Source organism: Ovis canadensis, chromosome 26 (assembly GCF_042477335.2).
Source record: "Ovis canadensis isolate MfBH-ARS-UI-01 breed Bighorn chromosome 26, ARS-UI_OviCan_v2, whole genome shotgun sequence".
Taxonomy (NCBI): domain Eukaryota; kingdom Metazoa; phylum Chordata; class Mammalia; order Artiodactyla; family Bovidae; genus Ovis; species Ovis canadensis.
Window position 1 is genome coordinate 22,312,749 of NC_091270.1, and position 27,300 is coordinate 22,340,048.

A 27,300-nucleotide genomic window follows, 5' to 3' on the forward strand; every position below is an offset into this window, starting at 1 on the left:
CCTGGGTTTGAGTCCCTGCTCTGTCTGTTACCAATCATGTGACTTTAGCCAAGTTATTATTTAGCCACAGAATGGGGGTGATGATTCTTCCTCCCCACAGCGGAGCTGGGAGGACTAGAGTGAGAGTGAGAGCTCTGTTTGTTGTTGTTGTTGTTTTAATTTATCTGGACATCTGGGCTTTCAAGGGGATCCCCTGGTTGCTTAGATGGTAAAGAGTCTGCCTGCAATGTAGGAGACCGGGGTACAATCCTGGTGGGGGAAGATCCCCTGGAGAAGGAAATGGCACCTTAACTCCAGTATTCTCGCCTGGGAAATCCTATGGATGGAGGAGCCTGGCAGGCTACATGGGGTAATCCATGGGGTCGCAAGGAGTTGGACACGACTGAGTGGCTCGCCTACCTACTTGGCTTTCATACCAGCTCTCCTTCCCATGTGGCTTGTCCTTGCCATCTCTCGTTTTGATAGAGGCAAAGTGAAGAGACAAAATCGGTGATTGAATAGTTAATCCCACTAGGGCATTGCAAGTAGAAAAATATGGGAGACCCGTGTAAGGTAATGATCACTTGAGAGAGCAAGTTTGCTTAACCACAAAACCCAGCAGGCTTGCTTAGCAACAAAACCGAGCAACAGAGGCATGAGGCAAGCCTCAAGGCAGTAAAACAATGGCGGCATGAGAGCCACAGCCTGCACAGTGAGCTCAGCAAGTCAGTGAGCCCAGGACATGCTCTCTGCACACATGATAAAGCTAATTTGTGGACCTAGCTTGAGCAGGAAGGGACGAGAAAACGCCCCTGCTCAACCTGGAGGAGGAGCAATGTTGGAAGCATGATGTCCACCTAAGAAAGGTGAAGAAGTTCTTCTCCCCCCTCCTCACTTTTCCATTGTTTATAAAAGAAGCCAGTAAGTTTTGGGGTGGTGGCTGCATGGGCGCCGGAGGGCCGGCCATGAGGAGGTACCCCTCATCCAAGGTAATGAGCAGCAGCTGTGCTTTGCAGGAGCAGCTGTGAAGAGATACCTCACATCCAAGGTAAGAAAACCCAAGTAAGATGGTAGGTGTTGTGAGAGGCATCAGAGGGCAGACACACTGAAACCATATTCACAGAAAACCAACCAATCTGATTACACCGACCACAGGCTTGTAAACTCAATGAAACTAACCCGTGCCGTGGAGAGGTCTGACAGAATGCGGTCCACTGGAGAAAGGAATGGCAAACCACTTCAGTGTTCTTGCCTTGAGAACCCCATGAACAGTATGAAAAGGCAAAATGATAGGATACTGAAAGGGGAACTCCCCAGGTTGGTAGGTACCCAATATGCTTCTGGAGATCAGTGGAGAAATAACTCCAGAAAGAATGAAGGGATGGAGCCAAAGCAAAAACAATACCCAGTTGTGGATGTGACTGCTGATAGAAGCAAGGTCTGATGCTGTAAGGAGCAGAATTGCATAGGAACCTGGAATGTCAGGTCCATGAATCAAGGCAAATTGGAAGTGGTCGAACAGGAGATGGCAAGAGTGAACGTCGACATTCTAGGAGTCAGCGAACTAGAATGGACTGGAATGGGTGAATTTAACTCAGATGACCATTAGATCTACTACTGCGGGCAGGAATCCCTTAGAAGAAATGGAGTAGCCATCATGGTCAACAAAAGAGTCCGAAATGCACTACTTGGATGCAATCTCAAAAATGGTAGAATGATCTCTGTTCATTTCCAAGGCAAACCATTCATTACCACAGTAACCCAAGCCTATGCCCCAACCAGTAACACTGAGGGAGCTGAAGGTGAACGGTTCTATGAAGACCTACAAGACCTTTTAGAACTAACACCTAGAAAAGCTGTCTTTTTCATTATAGGGGACTGGAACACAAAAGCAGGAAGTCAAGAAACACCTGGAGTAACAGGCAAATTTGGCCTTGGAATGCGGAATGAAGCAGGGCAAAGACTAATAGAGTTTTGCCAAGAGAATGCACTGGTCATAGCAAACACTCTCTTCCAACAACACAAAAGAAGACTCTACACATGGACATCACCAGATGGTCAACACTGAAATCAGATTGATTATATTCTTTGTAGCCAAAGATGGAGATGCTCTTTACAGTCAGCAAAAACAAGACTGGGCAGGAGCTGACTGTGGCTCAGATCATGAACTCCTTCTTGCCAAATTCAGACTTAAATAGAAGAAAGTAGGGAAAACCACTAGACCATTCAGGTATGACCTAAATCAAATCCCTTATGATGATACAGTGGAAGTGAGAAATAGATTTGAGGGACTAGATCTGATAGAGTGCCTGAGGAACTATGGACGGAGGTTGGTGACATTATACAGGAGACAGGGATCAAGACCATCCCCATGGAAAAGAAATGCAAAAAAAAGCAAAATGGCTGTCTGGGGAGGCCTTACGAATAGCTGTGAAAAGAAGAGAAGCCAAAAGCAAAGGAGAAAAGGAAAGATATAAGCATCTGAATGCAGAGTGTCAAAGAATAGCAAGGAGAGATAAGAAAGCCTTCCTCAGTGATCAGTGCAAAGAAAGAGAGGAAAATAACAGAATGGGAAAGACTAGAGAGCTCTTCAAGAAAATTACCCTATAAACATCATTAAATCTAAACATTAAAGTATCCGTGCCCCATTGCCTAGACCACATTGGTACCTCTTTTGTCTACTGTCCCATTTCTCCGATGGACACACACCACCAAATTTAAATCAGCCTGAATCCCAGCTGCATACCTCTTACCTGTGAGTACATGCTCAGAAGGTAGGTGCTGGACACTTTGTGCACCTTTGAAGGTGGCTAAGGAGGGTCAGACTTTATTTTTTTTGGCTCCAATATCACTGCAGATGGTGATTGCAGCCATGAAATTAAAAGACACTTACTCCTTGGAAGAAAAGTTATGACCAACGTAGATAGTGTATTCAGAAGCAGAGACATTACTTTGCTGACTAAGGTCTGTCTAGTCAAGGCTATGGTTTTTCCAGTGGTCATGTATGGATGTGAGAGTTGGACTGTGAAGAAGGCTGAGTGCTGAAGAATTGATGCTTTTGAACTGTGGTGTTGGAGAAGACTCTTGAGAGTCCCTTGGACTGCAAGGAGATCCAACCAGTCCATTCTGAAGGAGATCAGCCCTGGGATTTCTTTGGAAGGCATAATGCTAAAGCTGAAACTCCAGTACTTTGGCCACCTAATGGGAAGAGTTGACTCACTGGAAAAGACTCTGATGCTGGGAGGGATTGGGGGCAGGAGGAGAAAGGGACAATAGAGGATGAGATGGCTGGATGGCATCACTGACTCAATGGACATGAGTTTGAGTGAACTCCAGGAGTTGGTGATGGACAGAGAGGCCTGGCGTGCTGCGATTCATGGGGTCGCAAAGAGTAGAACACGACTGAGCGACTGAACTGAGCTGAACTGAACTGAACTGAACTGAAGGAGGGTCCATGGGGTCATTCCCTTTGTGTCTGCTCCCACATCACCTGACCTTGACGAGGTTGTATTAATCCAATCAAGGTTAAGTATCACCTTTGATCTAACAACGCCTTGTAGACACTTTCCGCAAAGAGAAATATTTTATAAATTCACTCATATATGGAACTCTAAATACAAAGAAAAAGAGGGAACAAGTAAAAAAAATTATTAAGAGACAGCAAACGATGGTAACGATAACCCTGTATGCAAGACAGCAAGAGAAACACAGATGTATAGAAGAGTCTTTTGGACTCTGTGGGAGAGGGAGAGGGTGGGATGATTTGGGAGAATGGCATTGAAACATGTATAAGAAATGAATTGCCAGTCTAGGTTCAATGCAGGATACAGGATGCTTGGGCTGGTGCACTGGGATGACCCAGAGGGATGGTACTGGGAGGGAGGACGAAGGGGGGTTCAGGATGGGGAACACGTGTACACCCGTGTGGGATTCATGTTGATGTATGGCAAAACCAATACACTAAGGTAAAATAAAAAATAAATAAATAAAAGTGTAAACACACACACAAAGAGACAACAAACGACAGAAAAATAAACACATTCACAGAGCAGAGCAGTGGGGGTCAGAGGGCAGCAGTAAAAGAGGTCTGCAGGCTGGTGAAAGCAAAACCTAGTTTCTGGTGTTGGTCAGCCTATGGCAGGCAGAGTTGAAAGCTATTTTTATACAAATAAAACATGTACTTTTGTAACCCAAAGATACCCTAGAGAAAGAAATACTTAAAAATTACATTTCTATGCTTTGGTGCATCCCTTGTGACTCAGTGGGTAAAGAATCTGCCTGCAAAGCGGGAGACCTGGGTTCAATCCCTGGGTTGGGAAGATCCTCACTCCAATATTCTGGCCTGGAGAATTCCACAGACTATGCAGTCCGTGGGGTTGCAAAGAGTTGGACACAGCTGAGCGACTTTCTCTCACTTCACTGAGAGACAAGGGGGTGGTGACCCTCAGTCTGAGCAAGGATAGATAAGTGCCTGGTTGGTCAGGGAGTTCTTGAAACACTCATGGTGGCCTCTGCTGACCCCTGTGGTCCAGGAACAACAGTCCCTGACACTTGCCTCTAGCCCCCTGCTGAGATACCCAGAAGCCTGCTGTCTGGACTCCCAGGTTCTGGAGGAAGAGTTGGCGCAGGGCACCTGAGGATGAGGGCTGAGGTGATTCCGGGGCTTCCTGTGGCTGTAGGCAGTGCACAGGCTGACCACTTTCTCCTTGCAGGGGACTGACGCGGGGGCGTTGTTAACGTGCATAAGTGGCCCCGGGGATCTGGGAGGCCCTGATTCTGTGTTTTTCATAAAGTCCTCCCATGCTCCTCTTTCCCCTCCATTACAAGATCTACCTTGAGTCAAAAGAGTATTAAGATGATCTTCAAGGCTTAGAGATAAAAACCACACACAAAATGTTTTATATGGTAAAACTTTATTAAAATTCAAACTTTTTCATTGGTAAATTTTATAAAATTGGTGGGAGACATTACATCACTCTTATGAAAATGATCATTCAAAAGCAAGGCGGCAACTGATTCCAACTGGTTTTCCATACCAGTATTACATAATAGGGCTTCCCTAGTGGCTCAGTCTGTAAAGAATTTCCTGCAGTGCAGGAGACCTGGGTTCTATCCCTGGGTTGGGAAGATCCCCTAGAGGAGGGCATGACAACCCACTCCAGGATTCTTGCCTGGAGAATCCCCACGGACAGAGGAGCCTGGCAGACTGAGGTCCATGGGGTCCAAAAGAGTTACACACGACTGAGCCACTAAGTGTACCTTTCCATGATAACAAAATCAAATAATACTTAATAACAAAATCAAAAATACCATTATGATCATAAATACAAAAGATCTTAATAAACTACTAGCATATTAAATCCAACAGTATGTAATTATATATACATATGAAACGGATCTTGCCCTATTGGTGATTTGATTTAGGGCTGAAGGAAGGCCCTGCAGGGCCTCGGTGCAGGGCCAGCCTGGCCAGGATATTGACTGTGACAAAATGATCTTTCTACATCTCTTGAGATGACTGTGTAATTTTTCTTGTTTCTTCCGAATACACAGAAAGAAAATTTTTAAAACAAAGCTTTAGAGTACCATTTAATGACACTTGATAAGCACAGCCACGAGAATTTTCCCCACTGTGATTTATAGTGCAAGACTCCACAGAGTCCACTAGACTTATTTCAGGATGGGGGTCGGCTGACCTTCTGAGGAGCAGAGTCAGGCCTTTAGGCAGGTTCCAAAGGTTCAGATACAGCCACTACCATCAAATACAGACACTACCATCATCAGTTGCAGATACTACCATCACTTCCTGTCTACACAGTGGTTACAAGTCACTCCTAGAGTTTGCCTCAATTGCTTATAATCGTTTTAGGTTGACGGCTTGCCGTTCTGTTGGATAAGTGCCATGGGACAGACTGGGGTTCCATGAGGAGACAGGGCAGTGTGTGCAGCTGTGTGTCCCCAGGGAGGTCCGGTCCCACTGCTGTCTCGCCCACCAGGGTGGGGAGTCCGCCTTCACCGGGAACAGCCGCTCCCTCTAACACGCAGCCCACCCGCCAGAGCCACAGTCAAGTCAGGGCACCGGGCGCTGGAGGACAAGTCTCAGTTGCCACTGGTGTCTGCGTCCCAGTCACTCTCTTCGGAGGAAGAAGACACCAGGAGGTCATCGTAGAGGACGCTCCGGGGCCCGGGGACAGCGTGTCCCTCGGGCTCCCATTTGACGGACGGGCTCTGAGCAGGAGGGGCTGGCTGCTCCGCAGGTTGCGGAGACGGGGGCGCCGTGTAGTGGCAGCTCCAGCAGCCTTCGGCATCTCTCAGGAAGCGCATCCTGAGAGGCTGGGCCCGAACGCGGATGCTGATGGGCGGCGGGTGAGCTGCGGGAATCCCGCACACGCTCCTGGAGGGAGATCTGTCCGCGGGAGGCTGGAGGTCAAAGCGTTGCCCCTGGGCAGGTGTCTCCCTGGATGCACGGAAGGCCACTCTCGGTCCACGTCCTGCTGTGCTGGGTGGAGGAGGGAGATTCAGGAAGGCCCCCAGATCTGCTGTGGGAGTGCTCTGCTGGGGGGTCTGGACAGGGCTGAGTCTAGGTTTCTTTGGGGGGTTCACACATGTCAGGCTGGGGGTCTGAGCACATCTCTTGCCTGGAGCCTTGACGCTGCCCTTGGAGGCCGGGGCCACATTCCTGCCGATGAGAGATACTGCGGGGAGGCTGGAATTCACATCATCCTTCCTGGTGGGTGACCCTCTTGGGTGATCTGGATCCTGGAAGGATTTCCTCCTGGATGTGTGGATAAGCAGGGGCATGTTTGGGTGCTGTAAGAGAAGAGCACACAGAGAGGCCAGGGGTGAGAATCTCCTCTCCCTCCAGAAAAACGCCTCACAGGAGTTAATTTCACATGGTAAGATCCTCAATATCAGGGTGCTCGTGTGACCTTGACACATGTGTACATCCAATGGCCAATGGAAATGCTCTACAGCGTCTCTTGCTAAGGAAGGGGAAGAGGCTTTTGTAGACCTTCTCCAGACTGTACACAGATTGGTGATTTGCAGGCGCCTTGATGGCAAAATGAGTTTTCAGTTCCAGTTTTGGAGGATGAATCACAATGGACAGATTCCTGTTCTAACTTAAAGGATTTGACTATGGAAGCTGCTGATAAAATCACTTCCATGTCCCTACCAGCTTCTCGCCAGACATGCGAGTCAGAATGCAAAATCAAAGGCACCGTGAAAAATGGCATCTGAAAACTAAATGCTGACATTGGTCAGGAAAGAACATGACCGGTTTCCTCCCAGAGACAGGACTGAGGCCAGTCGATTAAAGAGGGGGCCCGAGAGACTGACCCTCAGGCAGAGGCCGGGCTCCGGCTCCTCCTTCCAGCTCTGCGGCTGCTGAGCGCGGGGCCTCCTGGGAAATCGCTGCAGGAGCTTTCTCTGCTGCTCCTCTTTCCTGCAACACGAACAGGTCAAGTGTCAGAACCCAGTGTCCTTGTCACCGTTGGGACCGACGGTGCTGTGGCCCAGCCCTTTCCTCATTTGGGGGTGACACCGGACCTGAAGCCCTCTGCCTTTGTGCAGAACCCCCATGTCCTTCCCCGACTCCAGAGGCCCCCGCAGGGTCTCCCAGGAAGTCCTGTCTCTTCATCTCTATGGCCTCGGGGCCGGTCAGGTGCAAAGCTGTGTGTGTTCCCCACTCTCCTTAGTGACTTCAGGGCCTGGTGTGAGCCCCCGAGTGTGGCCCCTGAGCACGTGGCTCCTGTCTCTGTCTCCCCAGTTGCCCTGTCCTTTCTAGAGATGGCTCAGCACAGTGTCGACAAGGAGAGGAACCGCCTCCAGATTTCAGCCCTGACCTTGGGTCCCACCTCCCCGCTGCTCACCTCTGCCTTTCCTCCTCCTCTCTCTCAGCCACATTAGGGGTCCCTGGGGCTGGTGGGTCCTGCAGCTTCCACGCCAGGTTCTCCTTACCGAATCTGGACCCCAAGGGCAGGGGCACCAGCGCCCCTTGCCAGCGCTTCATGGGGCACCTGAGGCTCCTTGCTGTGTGCCCAAAGGCTCCACAGTCCTTACACTTCACCTGTGGGTGGAGGAGAACCAGGTCAGAGAGTCAGCAGAAGCCACAGGCACGAGTTCAGAGGGAATGCAACGACGGATGGAGATATCCCAGGTGCCGGGATAGTTACAACATTGTGCCTCCCAAAGCCCTCGTCACAAGCATCAGAGGAGGAGGGGCTGGCGGTCTTCGGTGAACAGTAAGGGCCCAGTGAAAGATCTGGATGAAGCCAGGGCAGACATAACCCCGAGGAGCCCAGATGGTTCCTCCCAGGCTCTGAGTGGCCCGAGCTGCTCAGGAGGGAGGTGGAGGCAGCTATCTTTGGATGTGAATACACTAGTGAGTTATGGACCCAGAATATTCCAGGCCTAAACCCTGTCTCCGCAGTCCATGCCACCCACAGATTCCCTGTGGGTCCAAGCCTCCACTCACCATAGAGTCTTTGTCCTGTGGCTGGGGAGCCATCTGCCTCCCAGGTCCCGGGTTTTGCTTCCTCACTTTCTGGTCTTGAAAGAGTCGGCAGGCTTTCAGCCATCCGTACTGACCAGCCATCTTCCACACCTACTGGAGATTCTCCTCAATCTTAATTTTTGGATTTCCTCTGTGAAAACAAAACAAAACAACAAAAAAAAAACCTGTCATATTGATGCAGACACAGAGACATCCCTGCCCCATTGACCCTAAATGGGGATCATGACATTGCGACCAGGTTTCTAAAAATTGTCTTCTCCTGCCCAGATCTTTCTCTTCACAGAAAGTAAAGAAGAGCAAAAGAGCCTCTTGATCAAAGTGGAAGAAGAGAGTGAGAAAGTTGGCTTAAAACTCAACCTTCAGAAAACTAAGATCATGGTAAATGCATAGGGAAACAGTGACAGACTATTTTTGGGGATCCGAAATCACTGCAGATGGTGACTGCAGCCATGAAATGAAAAGACGCTTGTTCCTTGGAAGAAAAGCTATGACCAATCTAGACAGCATATTACAAAGCAGAGACATTTCTTTGCTGACAAAGGTCTGTCTAGTCAAGGCTATGGTTTTCCAGTAGTCATGTATGGATGTGAGTGTTGGACTATAAACAAAGGCGCATGCCGAAGAATTGATGCTTTTGAACTGTGGTGCTGGAGAAGACTCTTGAGAGTCCCTTGGACTGCAAGGAGATCCAAGCAGGCCATCCTAAAGGATATCAGTCCTGAATATTCACTGGAAGCACTGATGCTGAAGCTGAAACTCCGGTACTTTGGCCACCTGATGTTAGGAACTGACTCATAGGAAAAGACTTGATGCTGGGAAAGATGGAAGGCAGGAGGACAAGGGGATGACAGAGGATGAGATGGTCAGATGGCATCACCGAGTCGATGGACATGACCTCGAGTAAGCTCCCAGAGGTGAAGATGGACGGGGAAGCCTGGGGTGCTCCAGTCCATGGGGTCCCATAGAGTCAGACATGACTGAGTGCCTGAACTGAACTGCCCAGACTTTTCTATATTCTCCCCTGATTACTGACACACAGATTAGGACCCAGATTAACATGCATTTGGATTTGCATCCTCGGAAGACTAAATTTAGAGACTTGGGTTACATGTATCACAATCTAGGAGATAAAAGATCTCCCCACATGTACACAAATATTTGTTCTAAGGGAAAGCTACACTTAATATTGAAGAATAGGCATTTGAAAATAAAAATTAAGTGTGATGAATTTTGAAAACTGGACTCTCCCATTCGGCATCAGGGAAGGCAATTTTCAAGTACAAATTCACTTCAAATTATCTTCCTCTCTACTAGATTAGATGACTCACGGCTAAGGGTCTGTTTTCTCGAACTTTTGTCCTCAGCGTCTCCTTTGTACCTCGCTAATGTGAAACATAGGTTTCAACTAAGGGTGAACAAATAATGTTTTTGGCTTTCAATAGTATGCATATTCAATGGAAATATAATCAGCCAGAAAAAAAGAAGAAAGAAGAAAATTTGAGATGTTATTATTTTCCAGAACATGGAGAGACCTTATTGTTATGATGCTAATGAATTAAGTCAGAGGCTGAAAGCAAACACAAAGGACATCACTCCTGGGTAGAACAGTGAGAGCAAACGAAAAAGTAACAAATCAACACAAATAAACAAACAGAAATAAACAAACAAAAATCAATAAACAAACCAGAAGACAGAGGCAAACAAACAGATACCCAGAAGAGTTAGCGGACAATAGGGAGGAAGCTTCCAAAATCCACTGGCTCATCATAAAAGCAAGAGAGTTCCAGAAAAACATCCACTTCTGCTTTATTGACTATGCCAAAGCCTTTGACTGTATGGATCACAACAAACTCTGGAAAATTCCGAAAGAGATGGGAATACCAGACCACCTGACCTGCCTCTTGAGAAACCTATATGCAGGTCAGGAAGCAACAGTTAGAACTGGACATGGAACAACAGACTGGTTCCAAATAGGAAAAGGAGTACATCAAGGCTATATATCGTCACCCTGCTTATTTAACTTACATGCAGAGTGCATTATGAGAAACGCTGGGCTGGATAAAGCACAAGCTGGAATCAAGATTGCCGGGAAAATATCAATAACCTCAGATATGCAGATGACACCACACTTATGGCAGAAAGTTAAGAACTAAAGAGACTCTTGGTTAAAGTGAAAGAGGGGAGTGTAAAAGTTGGCTTAAAGCTCACCACACAGAAAACTAAGATCATGGCATCCAGTCCCATCACTTCATGGCAAATAGATGGGGAAACAGTGGAGTAGTGCAGAATTTATTTTTGGGGGGCTCCAAAATCACTGCAGATGGTGACTGTAACCATGAAATTAAAAGGCACTTGCTCCTTGGAAGAAAAGTTATGACCAACCTAGATAGCATATTCAGAAGCAGAGACATTCCTTTGCCAACAAAGGTCCATCTAGTCAAAGCTATGCTTTTTCCAGTAGTCATGTTTGGATGTGAGAGTTGGACTGTGAAGAAAGCTGAGAGCTGAAGTAGTGATGCTTTTGAACTGTGGTGTTGGAGAAGACTCTTGAGAGACCCTTGGACTGCAAGGAGATCCCACCAGGCCATCCTGAAGGAAGTCAGTCCTGGGTGTTCATAGGAAGGACTGATGCTGAAACTCTAATCCTTGGACCACCTGATGCTAAGAAGCGACTCCCTTGAAAAGACCCTAATGCTGGGCAAGACTGAAGTCAGGAGAAGGGGACGACAGAGGATGAGATGGTTGGATGGCATCACCGACTCAAAGGACATGAGCTTGAGGAAACTCCGGGAGTTGGTGATGGAGAGGGAAGCCTACCGTGCTGCAGTCCACGGGGTGGCAGAGAGTCAGACACGACTGAGCGACTGAACTGAACTGAGGGAGGAAGCTTCACGGGAGAAGGCAGGATAGTGACTGTGGTCAAATGTGTAGTGGCAGCGAGAGAGGGAAGTCTGGGTGGTGAGCATGAATAAGGGTCAGAAAGCTGAAATGTGCCAATGCACAAAAGGGCAGAGTCGCTGCAGTCCCCATGATGCGAGGTGACCAGCAGGATCTTGCCTGCCAGAAGAATAAGAAAGGCAGAGCCGCTCGGTGAAGGGAAAGCACTGAGCTGCCGGGGCGATTGTCCCCCAAGCAGAGGGACACCCAGATCATGCAGCAGAAGCTGAGAAAGGCAAAAGGGAAGGGGGAAGCCAGGTAGCTTTGGGGCTTCGTGTGCAACCCTCTTGCCCTTGGCCTGTGTGCCTGAAGCCAGTGCCCCCACGCTGGGGTTTCCTGCCGCAGGGCTCCCAGGCCCCAGGACCGATGGCGTTCCCTTTGCCCTGAGTCTGCAGCGGGTCCCTTTTGTGCTTCCTTCCCCTCAGGTAGCCTCTCTCCCTTTCCGCCACTGCCAGAGGGTGAGGGGGTTATCCTTTCCCAGTCTTTTTTATTCCTGTGGGTTTCACCCCAAAGTTTTAAAATTAGTTTTAAAATTGCAATTTGTAATTGCAAAAAAAAAAAAGGACAAATGAAACATCTAACATTAACATCAACATTTACTCAATTCAAAAAATAAAATTATAAAGTTTAAGACACTTTACCCTATCGACAGGCCAAATCACTACTTAAGTTTACTATGGACTTTTGTTCTGAGCGATATGGTGAACGCCAGCTTTAAAAAGCAAACCATCCTAAACTCCAGCTGTGCTCCTCCTCTCTGTAGGAGAGGATCAGAGAGGTGGGGGAGGAATGTTCTCATTGAGGGAGATGCAGCTCTGATGGTGCCGAGGACCAGTCAAGGAGGAATTGCCCTTTCCCAGCTGAGCTGAGGCTGATCCAAGGTCACATGACCTTGTCGAGTTTCTTAGCCAAGTGACATCATCTATCCCCTTTGGTCTAACGACATCTAAAGACTTGTTAAGAGAAAGAAATAATTCACAATGTCACTCATGTGTGGAACACAAAAGACAAAAAGAAAACAAGTAAAAAGAATTTTAAAGAAGACAGTGCTGACCTGATAGCAAATACAAAGGTACACAGACCTGAGTAAACGGAATCAGAAGAGGAGCTGAAAAGAAAATTGGGCAGCAGATAGTAACAGAGGAAACCTGCAGTTTTGGGTGCTGAGAGGGTGTGTGGTTCACAGAAGCTGAAATGTATGGCAATGCACCTAACACTTCACTAAAGTTATAATGGGATAATTCCAAAACATTAACAATTAAAACATAATTCCAAAGAAACTAGAGAATCGATCCCCAGTGGCCTAAAGCCACATCACTACATGATTTTCCTCTCATCCCGATTCCCTGAGGGACTAGCCAAACACAAAATTTAAACCATACAACCTGAAATTCAGCTGTGAGCCTCCAGTCTGTCAGCAGATGCTCAGAATCATGAGTGCTGGACACTCCAGCCGAGGACATGCAGCAGCGTCCAGGGTGGCTGAGGATGGTCAGAGGGGAAATTTCCCTTTCCCGCCGACTTTATACTCCCCTAAGGTCACGTGACCTTGATGAGGTTTTCTTTCCTTTTTTTTTTTTTTTTTGGATGAGGTTTTCTTAACCAATCAACGTTATGTAGGCCACAGTCCAGGGGGTCACAACGAATCAGACACAGCTGAGCGACTCAACAGCAGAAATCACCCTGTACCTCTCAGTGTCTCGAAGACCCATTTAGAAAAGAGAAATACCTTGTGCGCTCACTTCCATGTGGGACACGAAACACAAATTTCAGAAGCGAAGAAGTCAGCACAAAAAGAAAGGAAAGCAAATGACATAGAAACAAACATTCCCACAGAACAGAGCAGGGCGTGTCGGAGGATAGTGGCAAGGGGACGGCCGACGAGTGGAGTGGGTCCACAGGGTGGGAACAAAAACACCCAAGTTGTTGGTGCTCACCAAAATTATGATCTACTGAAATTGAAATATATTTTTTGTACACGTGAAGTTTCATCTAGCAAATTCACTGAATCAGTTCAGTTGCTCAGTCATGTCCGACTCTTTGCGACCCCCTGAATCACAGCACCACGCCAGGCTTCCCTGTCTATCACCAACTCCCGGAGTTCACTCAAACTCATGTCCATCGAGGCAGGATTGCCATCCAGCCATCTCATCCTCTGTCGGCCCCTTCTCCTCCTGCCCCAAATCCCTCCCAGCATCAGGGTCTTTCCAGTGAGTCAACTCTCCTCATGAGGTGGCCAAAGGATTGGAGTTTCAGGTTCAGCATCAGTTCTTCCAATGAACACCCCGGACTGATCTCCTTTAGGATGGACTGGTTGGATCTCCTTGCAGTCCAAGGGACTCTCAAGAGTCTTCTCCAACACCACAGTTCAAAAGCATCAAGTCTTTGGCACTCAGCTTTTTTCACAGTCCAATTCTCATATCCATACTTGACCACTGGAAAAACCATAGCCTTGGCTAGATGGATCTTTGTTGGCAAAGTAATGACTCTGCTTTTCAATATGCTATCTAGGTTGGTCATAACTTTTCTTCCAAGCAGTAAGCGTCTTTTAATTTCATGGCTGTAGTCACCATCTGCAGTGATTTTGGAGCCAAAAAAAATAAAGTCTGACACTGTTTCTACTGTTTCCCCATCTATTTGCCATGAAGTAATGGGACCAGATGCCATGATCTTAGTTTTCTGAATGTTGAACTTTAAGCCAACTTTTTCACTCTCCACTTTCACTTTCATCAAGAGGCTTTTTAGTTCCTCTTCACTTTCTGCCATAAGGGTGGTATCATCTGCATATCTGAGGTTATTGATATTTCTCCCGGCAGTCTTGATTCCAGCCTGTGCTTCTTCCAGCCCAGTATTTCTCATGATGTATTCTGCATAGAAGTTAAATAAGCAGGGTGACAATATACAGCCTTGACGTACTCCTTTTCCTATTTGGAACCAGTCTGTTGTTCCATGTCCAGTTCTAACTGTTGCTTCCTGACCTGCATATAGGTTTCTCAAGAGGCAGGTCAGGTGGTCTGGTATTCCCATGTCTTTCAAAATTCTCCACAGTTTATTGTGATCCACACAGTCAAAGGCTTTGGCATAGTCAAGAAAGCAGAAATAGATGTTTTTTCTGGAACTCTCTTGCTTTTTCCATGATCCAGCAGATGTTCGCAATTTGCTCTTTGGTTCCTCTGCCTTTTCTAAAACCAGCTTGAACATCAGGAAGTTGACAGTTCACTTACTACTGAAGCCTGGCTTGCAGAATTTTGAGTATTACTTTACTAGCATGTGAGATGAGTGCAATTGTGTGGTAGTTTGAGCATTCTTCGGCATTGCCTTTCTTTGGTACTGGAATGAAAACGGGCCTTTTCCAGTCCTGTGGTCACTGCTGAAATTTCCAAATTTGCTGGCATATTGAGTGGAGCACTTTCACAGCATCATCTTTCAGGATTTGAAATAGCTCAACTGGATTTCCATCACTTCCACTAGCTTTGTTTGTAGTGATGCTTTCTAAGGCCCACTTGACTTCACATCCAGATTTCTGGATGTCTGGCTCTAGGTGAGTGGTCACATGATCGGTGGCCGAGAGAAGCAACCCCACATCCAAGGAGCAGCACCTGCGCAGGCACAGGAGGGCCGAGAAGAGCTACTCCACCTTCAAGGTCAGGAGGGGCGGCCATGAGGAGATAGCCCTCGTCCAAGGTAAGGAGCAGCAGTTGCCCTTTCTGTAGCAGCTGTGAAGAGATCCCCACGTCCATGGTAAGAGAAGCCCAAGGAAGACGGTAGTTGTTGCGAGAGGCATCAGAGGGCAGATACACTGAAACCATAATCTCAGAAAACGAGCCAGTCTGATCTCACTGACCATATCCTTGTCTAACTCAATGAAACTAACCCGTGCCATGAGGGGCCACCCAAGATGGGAGGGTCATGGTGGAGAGGCCTGACAGAATGTGGTCCACTGGAGAAGGGAATGGCAAACCACTTCAGTATTCTTGCCTTGAGAACCCCGTGAACAGTATGAAAAGGCAAAATGATAGGATACTGAAAGGGGAACTCCCCAGGTTGGTAGGTACCCAATATGCTTCTGGAGATCAGTGGAGAAATAACTCCAGAAAGAAAGAAGGGAGGGAGCCAAAGCAAAAACAATACCCAGTTGTGGATGTGACTGGTGATAGAAGCAAGGTCCGATGCTATAAGGAGCAATATTGCATAGGAACCTGGAATGTCAGGTCCATGAATCAAGGCAAATTGGAAGTGGTCGAACAGGAGATGACAAGAGTGAACGTCGACATTCTAGGAATCAGCGAACTAGAATGGACTGGAATGGGTGAATTTAACTCAGATGACCATTAGATCTACTCCTGTGGGCAGGAATCCCTTAGAAGAAATGGAGTAGCCATCATGGTCAACAAAAGAGTCCGAAATGCACTACTTGGATGCAATCTCAAAAATGGCAGGATGATCTCTGTTCATTTCCAAGGCAAACCATTCATTATCACGGTAACCCAAGCCTATGCCCCAACCAGTAACGCTGAGGGAGCTGAGGTGAACGGTTCTATGAAGACCTACAAGACCTTTTAGAACACCCAGAAAAGCTGTCTTTTTCATTATAGGGGACCGGAGCACAAAAGCAGGAAGTCAAGAAACACCTGGAGTAACAGGCAAATTTGGCCTTGGAATGCGGAATGAAGCAGGGCAAAGGCTAACAGAGTTTTGCCAAGAGAATGCACTGGTCATAGCAAACACTCTCTTCCAACAACACAAAAGAAGACTCTACACATGGACATCACCAGATGGTCAACACCGAAATTAGATTGATTATATTCTTTGCAGCCAAAGATGGAGACGCTTTTTACAGTCAGCAAAAGCAAGACCGGGCAGGAGCTGACTGTGGCTCAGATCATGAACTCCTTGCCAAATTCAGACTTAAATAGAAGAAAGTAGGGAAAACCACTAGACCATTCAGGTATGACCTAAATCAAATCCCTTATGGTGATACAGTGGAAGTGAGAAATAGATTTGAGGGACTCGATCTGATAGAGTGCCTGAGGAACTATGGACGGAGGTTGGTGACATGGTATAGGAGACAGGGATCAAGACCATCCCCATGGAAAAGCAATGCAAAAAAAGCAAAATGGCTGTTGGAGGAGGCCTTACGAATAGCTGTGAAAAGAAGAGAAGCCAAAAGCAAAGGAGAAAAAGAAAGATATAAGCATCTGAATGCAGAATGCCAAAGAATAGCAAGGAGAGATAAGAAAGCCTTCCTCAGTGATCAGTGCAAAGAAAGAGAGGAAAACAACAGAGTGGGAAAGACTAGAGAGCTCTTCAAGAAAATTACCCTACAAACATCATTAAATCTAAACATTAAAGTATCCGTACCCCATTGCCTAGACCACATTGGTACCTCTTTTGTCTACTGTCCCATTTCTCTGATGGACACACACCACCAAATTTAAATCATCCTCAATCCCAGCTGCATACCTCTTACCTGTCAGTACATGCTCAGAAGGTAGGTGGTAGACACTTTGTGCACCTTTGAAGGTGGCTAAGGAGGGTCCGTGGGGTCGTTTCCCTTTCCTGCTGCCTTTGAGTCTGCTCCCACATCACCTGACCTTGACGAGGTTGTATTAATCCAATCAAGGTTAAGTATCACCTTTGATCTAACAACGTTTTGTACACACTTTCCGAAAAAAGAAATACCTTATAAATCCACTCATATATGGAACTCTAAATACAAAGAAAAAGAGGGAACAAGTAAAAAAAATTATTAAGAGACAGCAAACGATGGTAACGATAACCCTTTATGCGAGACAGCAAAAGAGACACAGATGTATAGAAGAGTCTTTTGGACTCTGTGGGAGAGGGAGAGAGTGGGATGATTTGGGAGAATGGCATTGAAACATCTATAATATCATATAAGAAGTGAATCGCCAGTCTAGGTTCGATGAAGGATACAGGATGCTTGGGCTGGTGCACTGGGATGACCCAGAGGGATGGTACCGGGAGGGAGGAGGAAGGGGGGGTCAGGATGGGGAACACGTGTACACCCGTGTCGGATTCATGTTGATGTGTGGCAAAACCAACACAATATTGTAAAATAAAAAATAAATAAATAAATAAAAGTGTAAACACACACACACACACAAAGAGACAGGAAATGACACAAAAATAAACACACAGAGCAGAGCAGAGCAGTGGGGCTCAGAGGGCGGCAGGAAGAGAGGTCCGCAGGCTGGTGAAAGCAAAACAGTTTCTGGTGTTGGTCAGCCTATGGCAGGCAGAGTTGAAATCTATTTTTATACAAATAAAACATGTACTTTTGTAACCCAAAGATACCCTAGAGAAAGAAATACTTAAAAATTACATTATCCATGCCTCAGTGCGTCCCTTGTGACTCAGCGGGTAAAGAGTCAGACTGCAATGCGGGGGACCTGGGTTCGATCCCTGGGTTGGGAAGATCCTCTAGAGAAGGCAAAGGCTCCCCACTCCAATATTCTGGCCTGGAGAATTCCACGGACTATACAGTCCATGGGGTCGCAAAGAGTTGGACACAGCTGAGCGACTTTCGCTCACTTCACTGAGAGACAAGGGGGTGGTGACCCTCAGCCTGAGCAAGGATAGATAAGTGCCCGGTTGGTCAGGGAGTTCTCAAACCACTCGTGGTGGCTTCTGCTGGCCCCTGTTGGTCCAGGAACAACAGTCCCTGACACTTGCCTCTAGTCCCCTGCTGAGATACCCAGAAGCCTGCTGTCTGGACTCCCAGGTTCTGGAGGAAGAGTTGGCGCAGGGCACCTGAGGATGAGGGCTGAGGTGATTCCGGGGCTTCCTGTGGCTGTAGGCAGTGCACAGGCTGACCACTTTCTCCTTGCAGGGGACTGACGCGGGTGCATTGTTAACGTGCATAAGTGGCTCCGGGGATCTGGGAGGCCCTGATTCTGTGTTTTTCATAAAGTCCTCCCATGCTCCTCTTTCCCCTCCATTACAAGATCTATCTTGAGTCAAAATAGTATTAAGATGATCTTCAAGGCTTAGAGATAAAAACCACACACAAAATGTTTTATATGGTAAAACTTTATTAAAATTCAAACTTTTTCATTGGTAAATTTTATAAAATTGGTGGGAGACATTATATCAATCCTACCAAAATGATCATTCAAAAGCAAGGCGGCAACTGATTCCAACCAGTTTTCGATACCAGCATTACATAATAGGGCTTCCCTAGCGGCTCCGTCTGTAAAAAACGCACCTGCAGTGCAGGAGACCTGGGTTCTATCCCTGGGTTGGGAAGATCCCCTGGAGGAGGGCAGGACAACCCACTCCAGGATTCTTGCCTGGAGAATCCCCACGGACAGAGGAGCCTGGCAGACTGAGGTCCATGGGGTCCAAAAGAGTTACACACGACTCAGCCACTAAGTGGCTTTCCATGATAACAAAATCAAATAATACCTAATAACAAACTCAAAAATTTCCTGATGAGCATAAGTACAAAAGATCTTAATAAACTACTAGCATATTAAATTCAACAGTATGTAGTTATATTTACATATGAAACAGATCTTGCCCTATTGGTGATTTGATTTAGGGCTGAAGGAAGGCCCTGCAGGGGCTGGGTGCAGGGCCTGCCTGACCAGGATGTTGACTGTGACCAAATGATCTTTCTACATCTCTTGAGATGACTGTGTAAATTTTCTTGTTTCTTCTGAAAACACAGAAAGAAAATTTTTAAAACAAACTTTATAGTAACATTTAATGGCACTTGATAAGCACAGCCCCAGGAATTTTCCCCACTGTGATTTATAGTGCAAGACTCCACAGAGTCCACTAGACTTATCTCAGAACGGGGCGTGGCTGACCTTCTGCAGAGCAGAGTCAGGCCTTTAGGCAGGTTCCAAAGGTTCAGATACAGCTACTAGCATTAACACAGACACTACCATCATCAACTGCAGATACTACCATCACTTCCTGTCTGCAGCTACTATTGTAACCCAATGGTACCCTGGAATATCAATACTTGGAAGTTAAATTTTACATGGCTCAGTGCATCCCTTGTGACTCAGCAAGTAAAGAATCTGCCTGCAATGCGGGAGTCCTGGGCTGGGAAGATCTCCTGGAGAAGGGAACGGCTACCCACTCCAGTATTCTGGCCTGGAGAAGTCCATGGACTGTACAGGTCATGGTGTCACAAAGAGTCGGACACAACTGTGCCACTTTCACGGTGCGTAAAGCCACACGTGTACAAATCTTGTGTGCGTCTCTTTTCTCTGGGGGATACACTGAACAGCAAATAGAAATAAACAACCTGAAATCCAGCTGGGTGCCTCCCATCTGTCAGTAGATGCTCAGAATGGTGGGCGCTGGACACCGTCCACTGGAGGAGATGCAGCCTCAGAGGCAGCTGAGGGTCCGTGGTGGAAGCTCCCCTTCTTAGCTGACTCGTTACTGCTCCAAGGTGTGTGACCTTGTTAAGATTTTCCTGACCAATCCAAATCATATATCAGCTTTGTTCGCTCTGTGTCTGAAGACAGATTCAGAGAAGAGAAACACCTATTGACTCTACTCATGTGTGAAGCAGGAAGAAACCAAGAAACAAAAGGAAAACAAGTGAAAAAAAATGAAGAATTAAACAAATGACCCAAGAACACATACACAGAAACACAGAGCTGAGTGGTGGATACAGGGGGGAGCTGGCAGGCGGGAGGGCCCGAGGGTAACACAGTCACGGAGAGCAAAGGAGGGAAGATGGCGTGTTGGTGCTGGGCAGGCGCACGGTATGCCGGAGCTGAAATCTATTGTTGTAAACCTAAAATTCATCTAATATTATAACAGAACACCTCAGAAAAATAGAAATGAAAATTTAAAAAAATTAAAGAATCTTCACCGCGTTGTCTAAAGCCACATCACTACATATTTTGACTGCTGTTCCATTTCTCTGGGGGTGTAGCTGAACACCACATATATTTCAAACCAACCTGAAATCCAGCTGCGCTCCTCCTATCTGTCAGTAGAATCTCGGAAAAATGGCTGCTGGACAAACTTCACTGGATGACATGAAGCTACTCAGGTGGCCAAGGATGTGTCCATGAGGAAAGCTGTCTTTGCAAACTGACCTTCATGCTACTCCAAGGTCACATGACCTTGCTGAGCCATTTGTACCCAAGGAATGAAATGCATGACAATAGACAGACAAGAGAATTGGTTGCCCCTTACCCTTGCTCAGTTTTACCACCTGACTGTCTCCAGAATTCCGCTTGGAGACTTTGAAAGCTAATGATGGAGTTTCCCTGGTAGCTCAGTGGATAAGAATCCACCTGCCAATGCAGGAGACATGGGTTCGATCCCTGGTCTGGGGAGATCACCCATGCTACAGAGCAGCTAAGCCCATGTGCCACTACTGAGCCTGTGTTCCAGAGCCCGGGAGACACAGCCGAGGCCACGCACCGCAGAGCCTTCGCTCTGCAGCAAGAGAAGCGCTTGCAAGGGGAAGCCTGCACAGCGCAACCGGAGTGGGCCTGGCTCGCTGCAACTAGAGCAAAAGCCCTCAGAGCAAAAGAGACCCAGCACAGCTAAAATCAAATAAATAAGCAAGAAAAGAGGCAATGAGATATCAGTACCATCCTTGTGTGTGTTTCTGTGAGTGCACTCGGGCCTTCTTGGGGAATTGTGCTGCTTTGGCAGGAACACACCTCATCCGAGTGGATATACGGGAAGACTCTCCCTGGAGATTTGGGTTCAGTATGGATGTGGGTCAAAGGATAACTTTCCAAGTCCTACAGACAAGAGGGGAGATTTGCTTTGTGATGACATTCATTTCTTTCTTTGGAAAAGGACATTGCACTGATTATTTTAAAAACCTGCTTGTGTGATGGCTGATAGTTTTAGGTATTTTATGTTCTTGCACATTTATCCCATGAGCTTATGTGAGGGTAACAAGACTGGGTTTCTGTTGAGACTGCTGTGTGCATAATTCAGGAATCAGCTGAGTAAGATAAAGAGTATGATTATGGAAGGAACTCTTCATCCACTGGGCCCAGCTCAGAGATTTGGGGACAAAATACAGATTCCTGAGGTCTGGGAGGGCAGAGATCAGATGTCTGTCTCTTGAGTCCTAGGTGGTTTCCATCCACAGACATAGGTTGAAGGGCCTCAAATAATGTAAGACCGGATGTCTCTGAGACTCCACCAGGACCTTGCCTGAGCAGGTCATGACATTCTGGGAAACCTGGCCAGTGGAGCTGAAGATGAGAGCTGTGTCAGCCCAGGCCCTGAAGGGGTAGATTGGGTGGGGAGATGCTGAAACGAGTGGAGCTGAATTGTGCAGAAAGAGCAGTGGAGAAAGGGGGGCGCAGAGAGTGGGGCTGAGTCTCTGCCCACTTTCCCAGAGTGCAGACCTGAGTCCCTGTGTTACAGGGGCCCAAAGAAACCAGACTTCCCAGGTGGCACAACTGATAAAGAACCCACCTGCCAATGCAGGAGACATAAACAGACATGAATTTGATCCCTAAATTGGGAAAAACCCCTGGCAGAGGGCTGGAGAAGGCAGTGGCACCCCACTCCAGTACTCTTGCCTGGAAAATCCCATGGACGGAGGAGCCTGGTAGGCTGCAGACCATGGGGTCCCTAAGAGTCGGACACGACTGAGTGACTTCACTTTCACTTTTCACTTTCATGCATTGGAGAAGGAAATGGCAACCCACTCCGGTGTTCTTGCCTGGAGAATCCCAGGGACGGGGGAGCCTGGTGGGCTGCCGTCTATGGGGTTGCACAGAGTCAGACACGACTGAAGCAACTTAGCAGCAGCAGTAGCAGCCTGGCGGAGGGCATGGGAACCCACTCCAGCATCCTTGCCTAGAGAATCCTATGGACAAAAGAGCCTGGCAGGCTATGGTCCATGGGATCAAAAAGAGCTGGACACGACTGAAACGACTAGCATGCACACAGGCAAAGCAACCAGACAGCAACACTGAGCTCCTTTAGCCACAAACGACTGTTTGAATATTTACAACTATTATTGCACACACAAATTCTAACTTCTTACAAAACTTTACATCCACGTGGCCAGGTCTCTTCATTCTCCATTTCATGCCACGTTTTCATGAATAGGTCTTTCCCCAAATCATGATGTACTCACGTGTTTGCTGTTGTTCAACTGCTAGGGTGTGACTAACTCTGCAACCCCATGGACCGTACCCCCCAGGCTCTTTTTTCCATGGGTTCTCTAGGCAAGAATGCTGGAGTGGGTTGCCATTTCCTTCTCCAGGGGATCTCCTGGACCCAGGGATAAAACCCATGTCTCCTGCATTGCAGGTGGATTATTTACCACTGAGCCACCAGGGAGACCTGACTGTATCTTACAGGATTTTTTAGGGGCTTGCACAAAGAATCTTTTAGGGGTTTGCCCTGCTACACAAACAATCTGCCTGGAATACAGGAGACCTGGGTTAGGAAGATCCTCTGAAGAAGGGAATGGCAACCCACTCCACTGTTCTTGCCTGCAGAATTCCATGGACAGAGGAGCCTGGTGGGCTACCGTCCGTGGGGTCACAAAGAGTCTGACACGACTGAGCGACTAGCACTACGCCTCCTCCACAGGATTTTTTCTGCTATGAAATCTGGCTGTAGCCCCACTGTGCTCTCAGGATCACTGCATCCTCAGGGTGATATCTGTGTGGACTGAGAAATGAGTGTTCACTGAAGACCTCCCTTCCTCCATGACACTGACGGTGTGTTGTACAGCCTGCGTACATGTGGACCAGAGGGGTTGCTCTATGGAGAGAGAATGTCTCAGAACCTTCTGTGAAATCACTTCTCCGATAAATTGTTCAGAAGTATGCTTTGGTGCTGCTCAGCATACCTTAGTATTTCTCAAAGGTCTTCGTCTTTGTTCTTGCTTTAGTGCTTTTTTCTTTTTTCCACGGAATTTCTTGTGCACATCAAGCCTGGGGCTTGGCTGAATGTTTGTTGACAGTTATCAAAGTCCTAGTGGTTCTCCACATGGAGTTGGCTCATGGTGAACAATACTTATGAAAGAAACACTAAGCATTCTTATCCTCTGCTCACATCCTCTAGGGTCTTTAAGAGTTGGGAGTTGTTGCTGAAAACACCCATATTGTATTTAGAGGGAGTTCTGCTAAGTTACCTGAGGTCAGGCCAGTGACTAAAGGCTTTGCCACAGAGACAGCGCACATGTGGATCCATGTCCACAGGTGATTCCTGTCTGGACCGGGGAGTGCGATGCCTGAAGGAGCCTCCATATTGGTTACAGACAGTTACTTTACTGAGTGGGAACTTGGTGAGTTTAAATGCTAACGCTATGGCTGCTGTCCCTCCCACGTTCCTCATGTGTGGAATGTGGGAGGAACAGCGTGTCACCTCGGGTGAGAAAGTCTACTGAGGGCCTTCCTGGTTTTCTCTCTGGTGCTGGGTTCCCTCGTGTCGTCTAAGGGAAGAGCCGTGACTAAAGCACTTCCCACAGAGCTGACACTCATCGGGTTGCTCACCGGCGTGTGTTCTCTCATGCCTCCTCAGCTTTGCATATTGACTGAAGGTGCTCCCACACCGCTGACATTTATAGGGTTTCTCTCCTGTGTGGGTCCTTTTGTGCCGAGTCAATTCAGAACTCTGACTGAAGGCCTTCCCACACACAAGACACACGTGAGGTGTCTCTCCAGTGTGGATTCTCTTGTGCTGACTAAGGCCAGCGCTTTGGCTAAAGACTCCCACGCTGACAACATTCATAGTGCTTCTCTTTGGGATGGATTGTCTCGTGTTTTCTAAGGTAAGAGATTTGATGAAAACTTTTCTCACAGAGACGACATTTACAGGGCTTCTCTCCTGAGTGTTTTCTCATGTGTCAGGTAGGAACTTTGGAGAGTTTCCCACACACGTGACGTTCGAATCGTGTCTCTCCAGTGTGGACCCGGTTGCGGTTTCTCAGAGACTGCATTTGTATGGTTTCTCTCCAGTGTGAATCATCCTGTGTCATCTGAGGCTAAAGTAATTATTGAAGACTTTTCTACATAGAGGACATTCAGCTCCTTTTCCTCTAGTGTGAATAGGACCCTGTGCATCAAGAAATGATCCTTGACTACGTGATTTTCCACACTGTTTGCGGACATGTTTCCTTCTTAAGTGAACTGATGAATGTTGAGGTGAAGATCTAGAAGCTAATTCATCTCTCAAATTAGTGCATCCAGCAGGATCCCCTTGCTGGTGAGAAACCTGTTTTGGGAAAGGAGATATGAGGCTGTTACTGGTTTGCCCGTGTCCAGGCAGACACTCATTTGTCCACATGTTCCCCCTAGAGCATCAGCCAGTAATAGTCTCCTGGTAAATGTCTCCCGTGTTAGTTGCAAACATGTTGTGTTACTCCCCTTCAGGCACAAACATTCTCTTTTATAGTTTCCAAACCCCAGATATCAGATTAATTTTGAAAACTTCAGTGTGTTCTAAAAACTAGGAGATGAACAATGTTTGTGCTATTGAATTTTTTCCTTACATTGGTTTTAAGCTCATATTCACTTAACCAATTTAAGACTATCCAAAAATTTGCTCTGAAAGAGCTTTATCAACTTACACACAGGCAACTGTGCTCAATTACCAACTTATCACACTGCTGGGTCTTTCATTTGAATGACTGAGGTTCCCACCCCTGAAACTTACTACTGACATAGTAGAGGATAGGTGCTTTCTGTAGACACTTTGCATGAATATCATTTCTTGTTGTTTAAGGGATCTTTCACTGCCTAAAGAATGGAGAAAAAATATAAATTTTAGAATGGCATTAGGGAAATAAAATGTAGACAACCACCAAGGTCCATGTGAGTATATTTCAAAAATTGGCACTCAGTTGGAGAAACTGTGTGTAGCGAAGAAATACTCAGTGTAGTATTTGAAAGAAATATTTTTTAAAGTCATTGTGTATTGGAAAATGAAAACAGGATTAAAATATAAAAATGTAATGTGGTCAGGAGACATTGGGTCAGAAAATGGTGGAAAAATCATGAAATGGCAGGATCAGGACAAGAATCACTATGTGAAAATTTAAGTGCAATAACTCCATAAGAACCCTTTTCCTTAAAGAAGAGAAAATGGCAGGAAGTAATACGAATCGTGATGATAGGGGCCCAGAATGATGACAACGCGAGGAATATGCCCCAGTGTCCTCGCTTCCACTTTGGAATATATCCCTGGCTTCATCAGACTTTCATCTGGTATCTCCAAGGACTTAACACACTGGCTGAAACTGTTTTGCCCTGAAGCCCAGGCCCCTGACACTCACCTAGACTCTGACCTTGGAGGCTTCCTGCTGCTCCAGTCCACAGCTCTTTTCCTTGTTCCAGCTATGAAATCACATCTGATTTGCTAATTTGATAGCCTGTGTGATTTAAACAAACAAACAAACAAACGTGGATTTTGAATGTGGGCTAATTACCCTTTGCTGTGAGTCATGGGTAAGGCAGTGAAGACAATAAAGAGATAACTGAAGGTCGGTGCAGGTAACATCTTCACCAGACAGAACAGTGAAGGCCCTTGAGCAGACCAGGAGGAAACCCAGAGCAGCAGCAAGAACAGTGAGGCTGTCTAGGGGCTGATGCCCCTGCACCAGTTCAGAGAGAGGCCACAGAATCCCCAGTTTTTTCCAAATGGGAAAGATCAAAAGACTCTACCGTGGGCTGAATATTTCTGTCAAACAGGATCCAGTAGTGATTCACCTTACAGGAAGAATCAAAATTATGTCATATACAGGACTCTGGCGTTAAGCCTTCATGGAGTGATTAGAAGAAAATAATTATTTTAAAAATATTTGATCCTTTTATTTATGCATTAAAATGTCCATTGAATCCCCAGTCCTATTCTGAATGTTGAGACTAAATATCAATAAAGATATGAAACCTGGCCAAGCTGACCTTTCAGTGTGGTAATGAAAAGTGCCATGAAAAGGAACGTGTTCCTTTTATGTAGTTAGGAGGACTAGCAGAGAATCAGGGAGCAGCTGGAGTGGGACACAGGGAAGCTGTTCTAAATGCTCGTTCAGTGAATGAATGAACAGAATGGACACAGGCGCAGGCACATCTCTGTTGACAGACTCACCTACAGAGACCAGGTGGGTGACCGTTTCCAGCATCACATTTCTGAACAGGTTTTTCTGGGACTTGTCTAGCAGGCTCCACTCTTCCTGGGTGAAGTCGACGGCTACATCTTCAAATGTCACTGATTCCTAAAACATCAGGATGTTCTGGTTTAGACAGAGCAGCCCTCCCGCTGTCCAGAGTGGGCGGCTGAGCTGAGGAAGGATGGGGACTGGGTGCAGCGTCAGGAGGAAGCACCCCTACTCACCAGGGGCTCCATGCTCAACAGCTCAGTCACCGGGAGCCTTTCTCGGGATTTCAGTCAGCCGATCAGGCACTAGGCAGGCCAACCTGAGGATGGAGAAGCCACGAGACTCCAGGCCTGTGCTCCCAGACCCACGTGAATTCAAGCCCCCAACCTTCACCTGGGTGCAGCCTCAGCCCAGCACTCGGGAACCGGTGGTGCGTCCAGGGAATACTATGCAGCTTCTTCTCTCCCAGATCCCATGTGAAGAGCTAGAGCTGCGGCTGCTAACACAGAAAGTCAGAGTCTGCAAATAAGAACATGCTAAGCACTGACTTTGTGTTCATCAGCCTGTGGCACCCAGAATCGCTCAGTGTCCTCCCTCATTCCAGCCCTCGGGGACCCTGACTCTCGCCAGAGTGGATGGTGGTTACTGCTGTAGGTAAGCGCTCTGGAGGCCCCCAGATCATCCCCTGCCTTATGCGCCCACAGTGCTTCTCCAACAGCCCTGGCAGTCCTCTGGAAACACACTGCCTTCCAGCTCTCCCTCAGCCCTGAGGTTAGTTCTGTCCCCC

General features: G+C 47.1%; 1 protein-coding gene across 1 annotated transcript; it reads right to left on the bottom strand.

Annotated features, from left to right (window-relative positions):
* Positions 1-6,078: 6,078 nt before the first annotated feature.
* Positions 6,079-26,761, bottom strand: LOC138430802 (protein FAM90A5-like). Its single transcript, XM_069572824.1, has 5 exons — positions 26,750-26,761; positions 26,508-26,630; positions 7,851-8,047; positions 7,318-7,423; positions 6,079-6,789 (listed from the first exon to the last, which is right to left on the bottom strand). The coding sequence occupies exons 1-5, from the start codon at positions 26,759-26,761 to the stop codon at positions 6,079-6,081; spliced, it is 1,149 nt and encodes a 382-aa protein (XP_069428925.1).
* Between the last annotated feature and the right edge of the window lie 539 nt (positions 26,762-27,300).

What these genes read in the sequence shown, in the direction of transcription:
- LOC138430802 (XM_069572824.1), bottom strand. An exon ending in CGGTCACCCACCTGGTCTCT is followed by an intron (nt 8,048 to 26,507) that starts GTAGGTGAGTCT and finishes CTCCACCCACAG; the next exon opens with GTGAAGTGTAAGGACTGTGG. An exon ending in AGCCCGGCCTCTGCCTGAGG is followed by an intron (nt 6,790 to 7,317) that starts GTCAGTCTCTCG and finishes CTTCTCTTACAG; the next exon opens with CACCCAAACATGCCCCTGCT.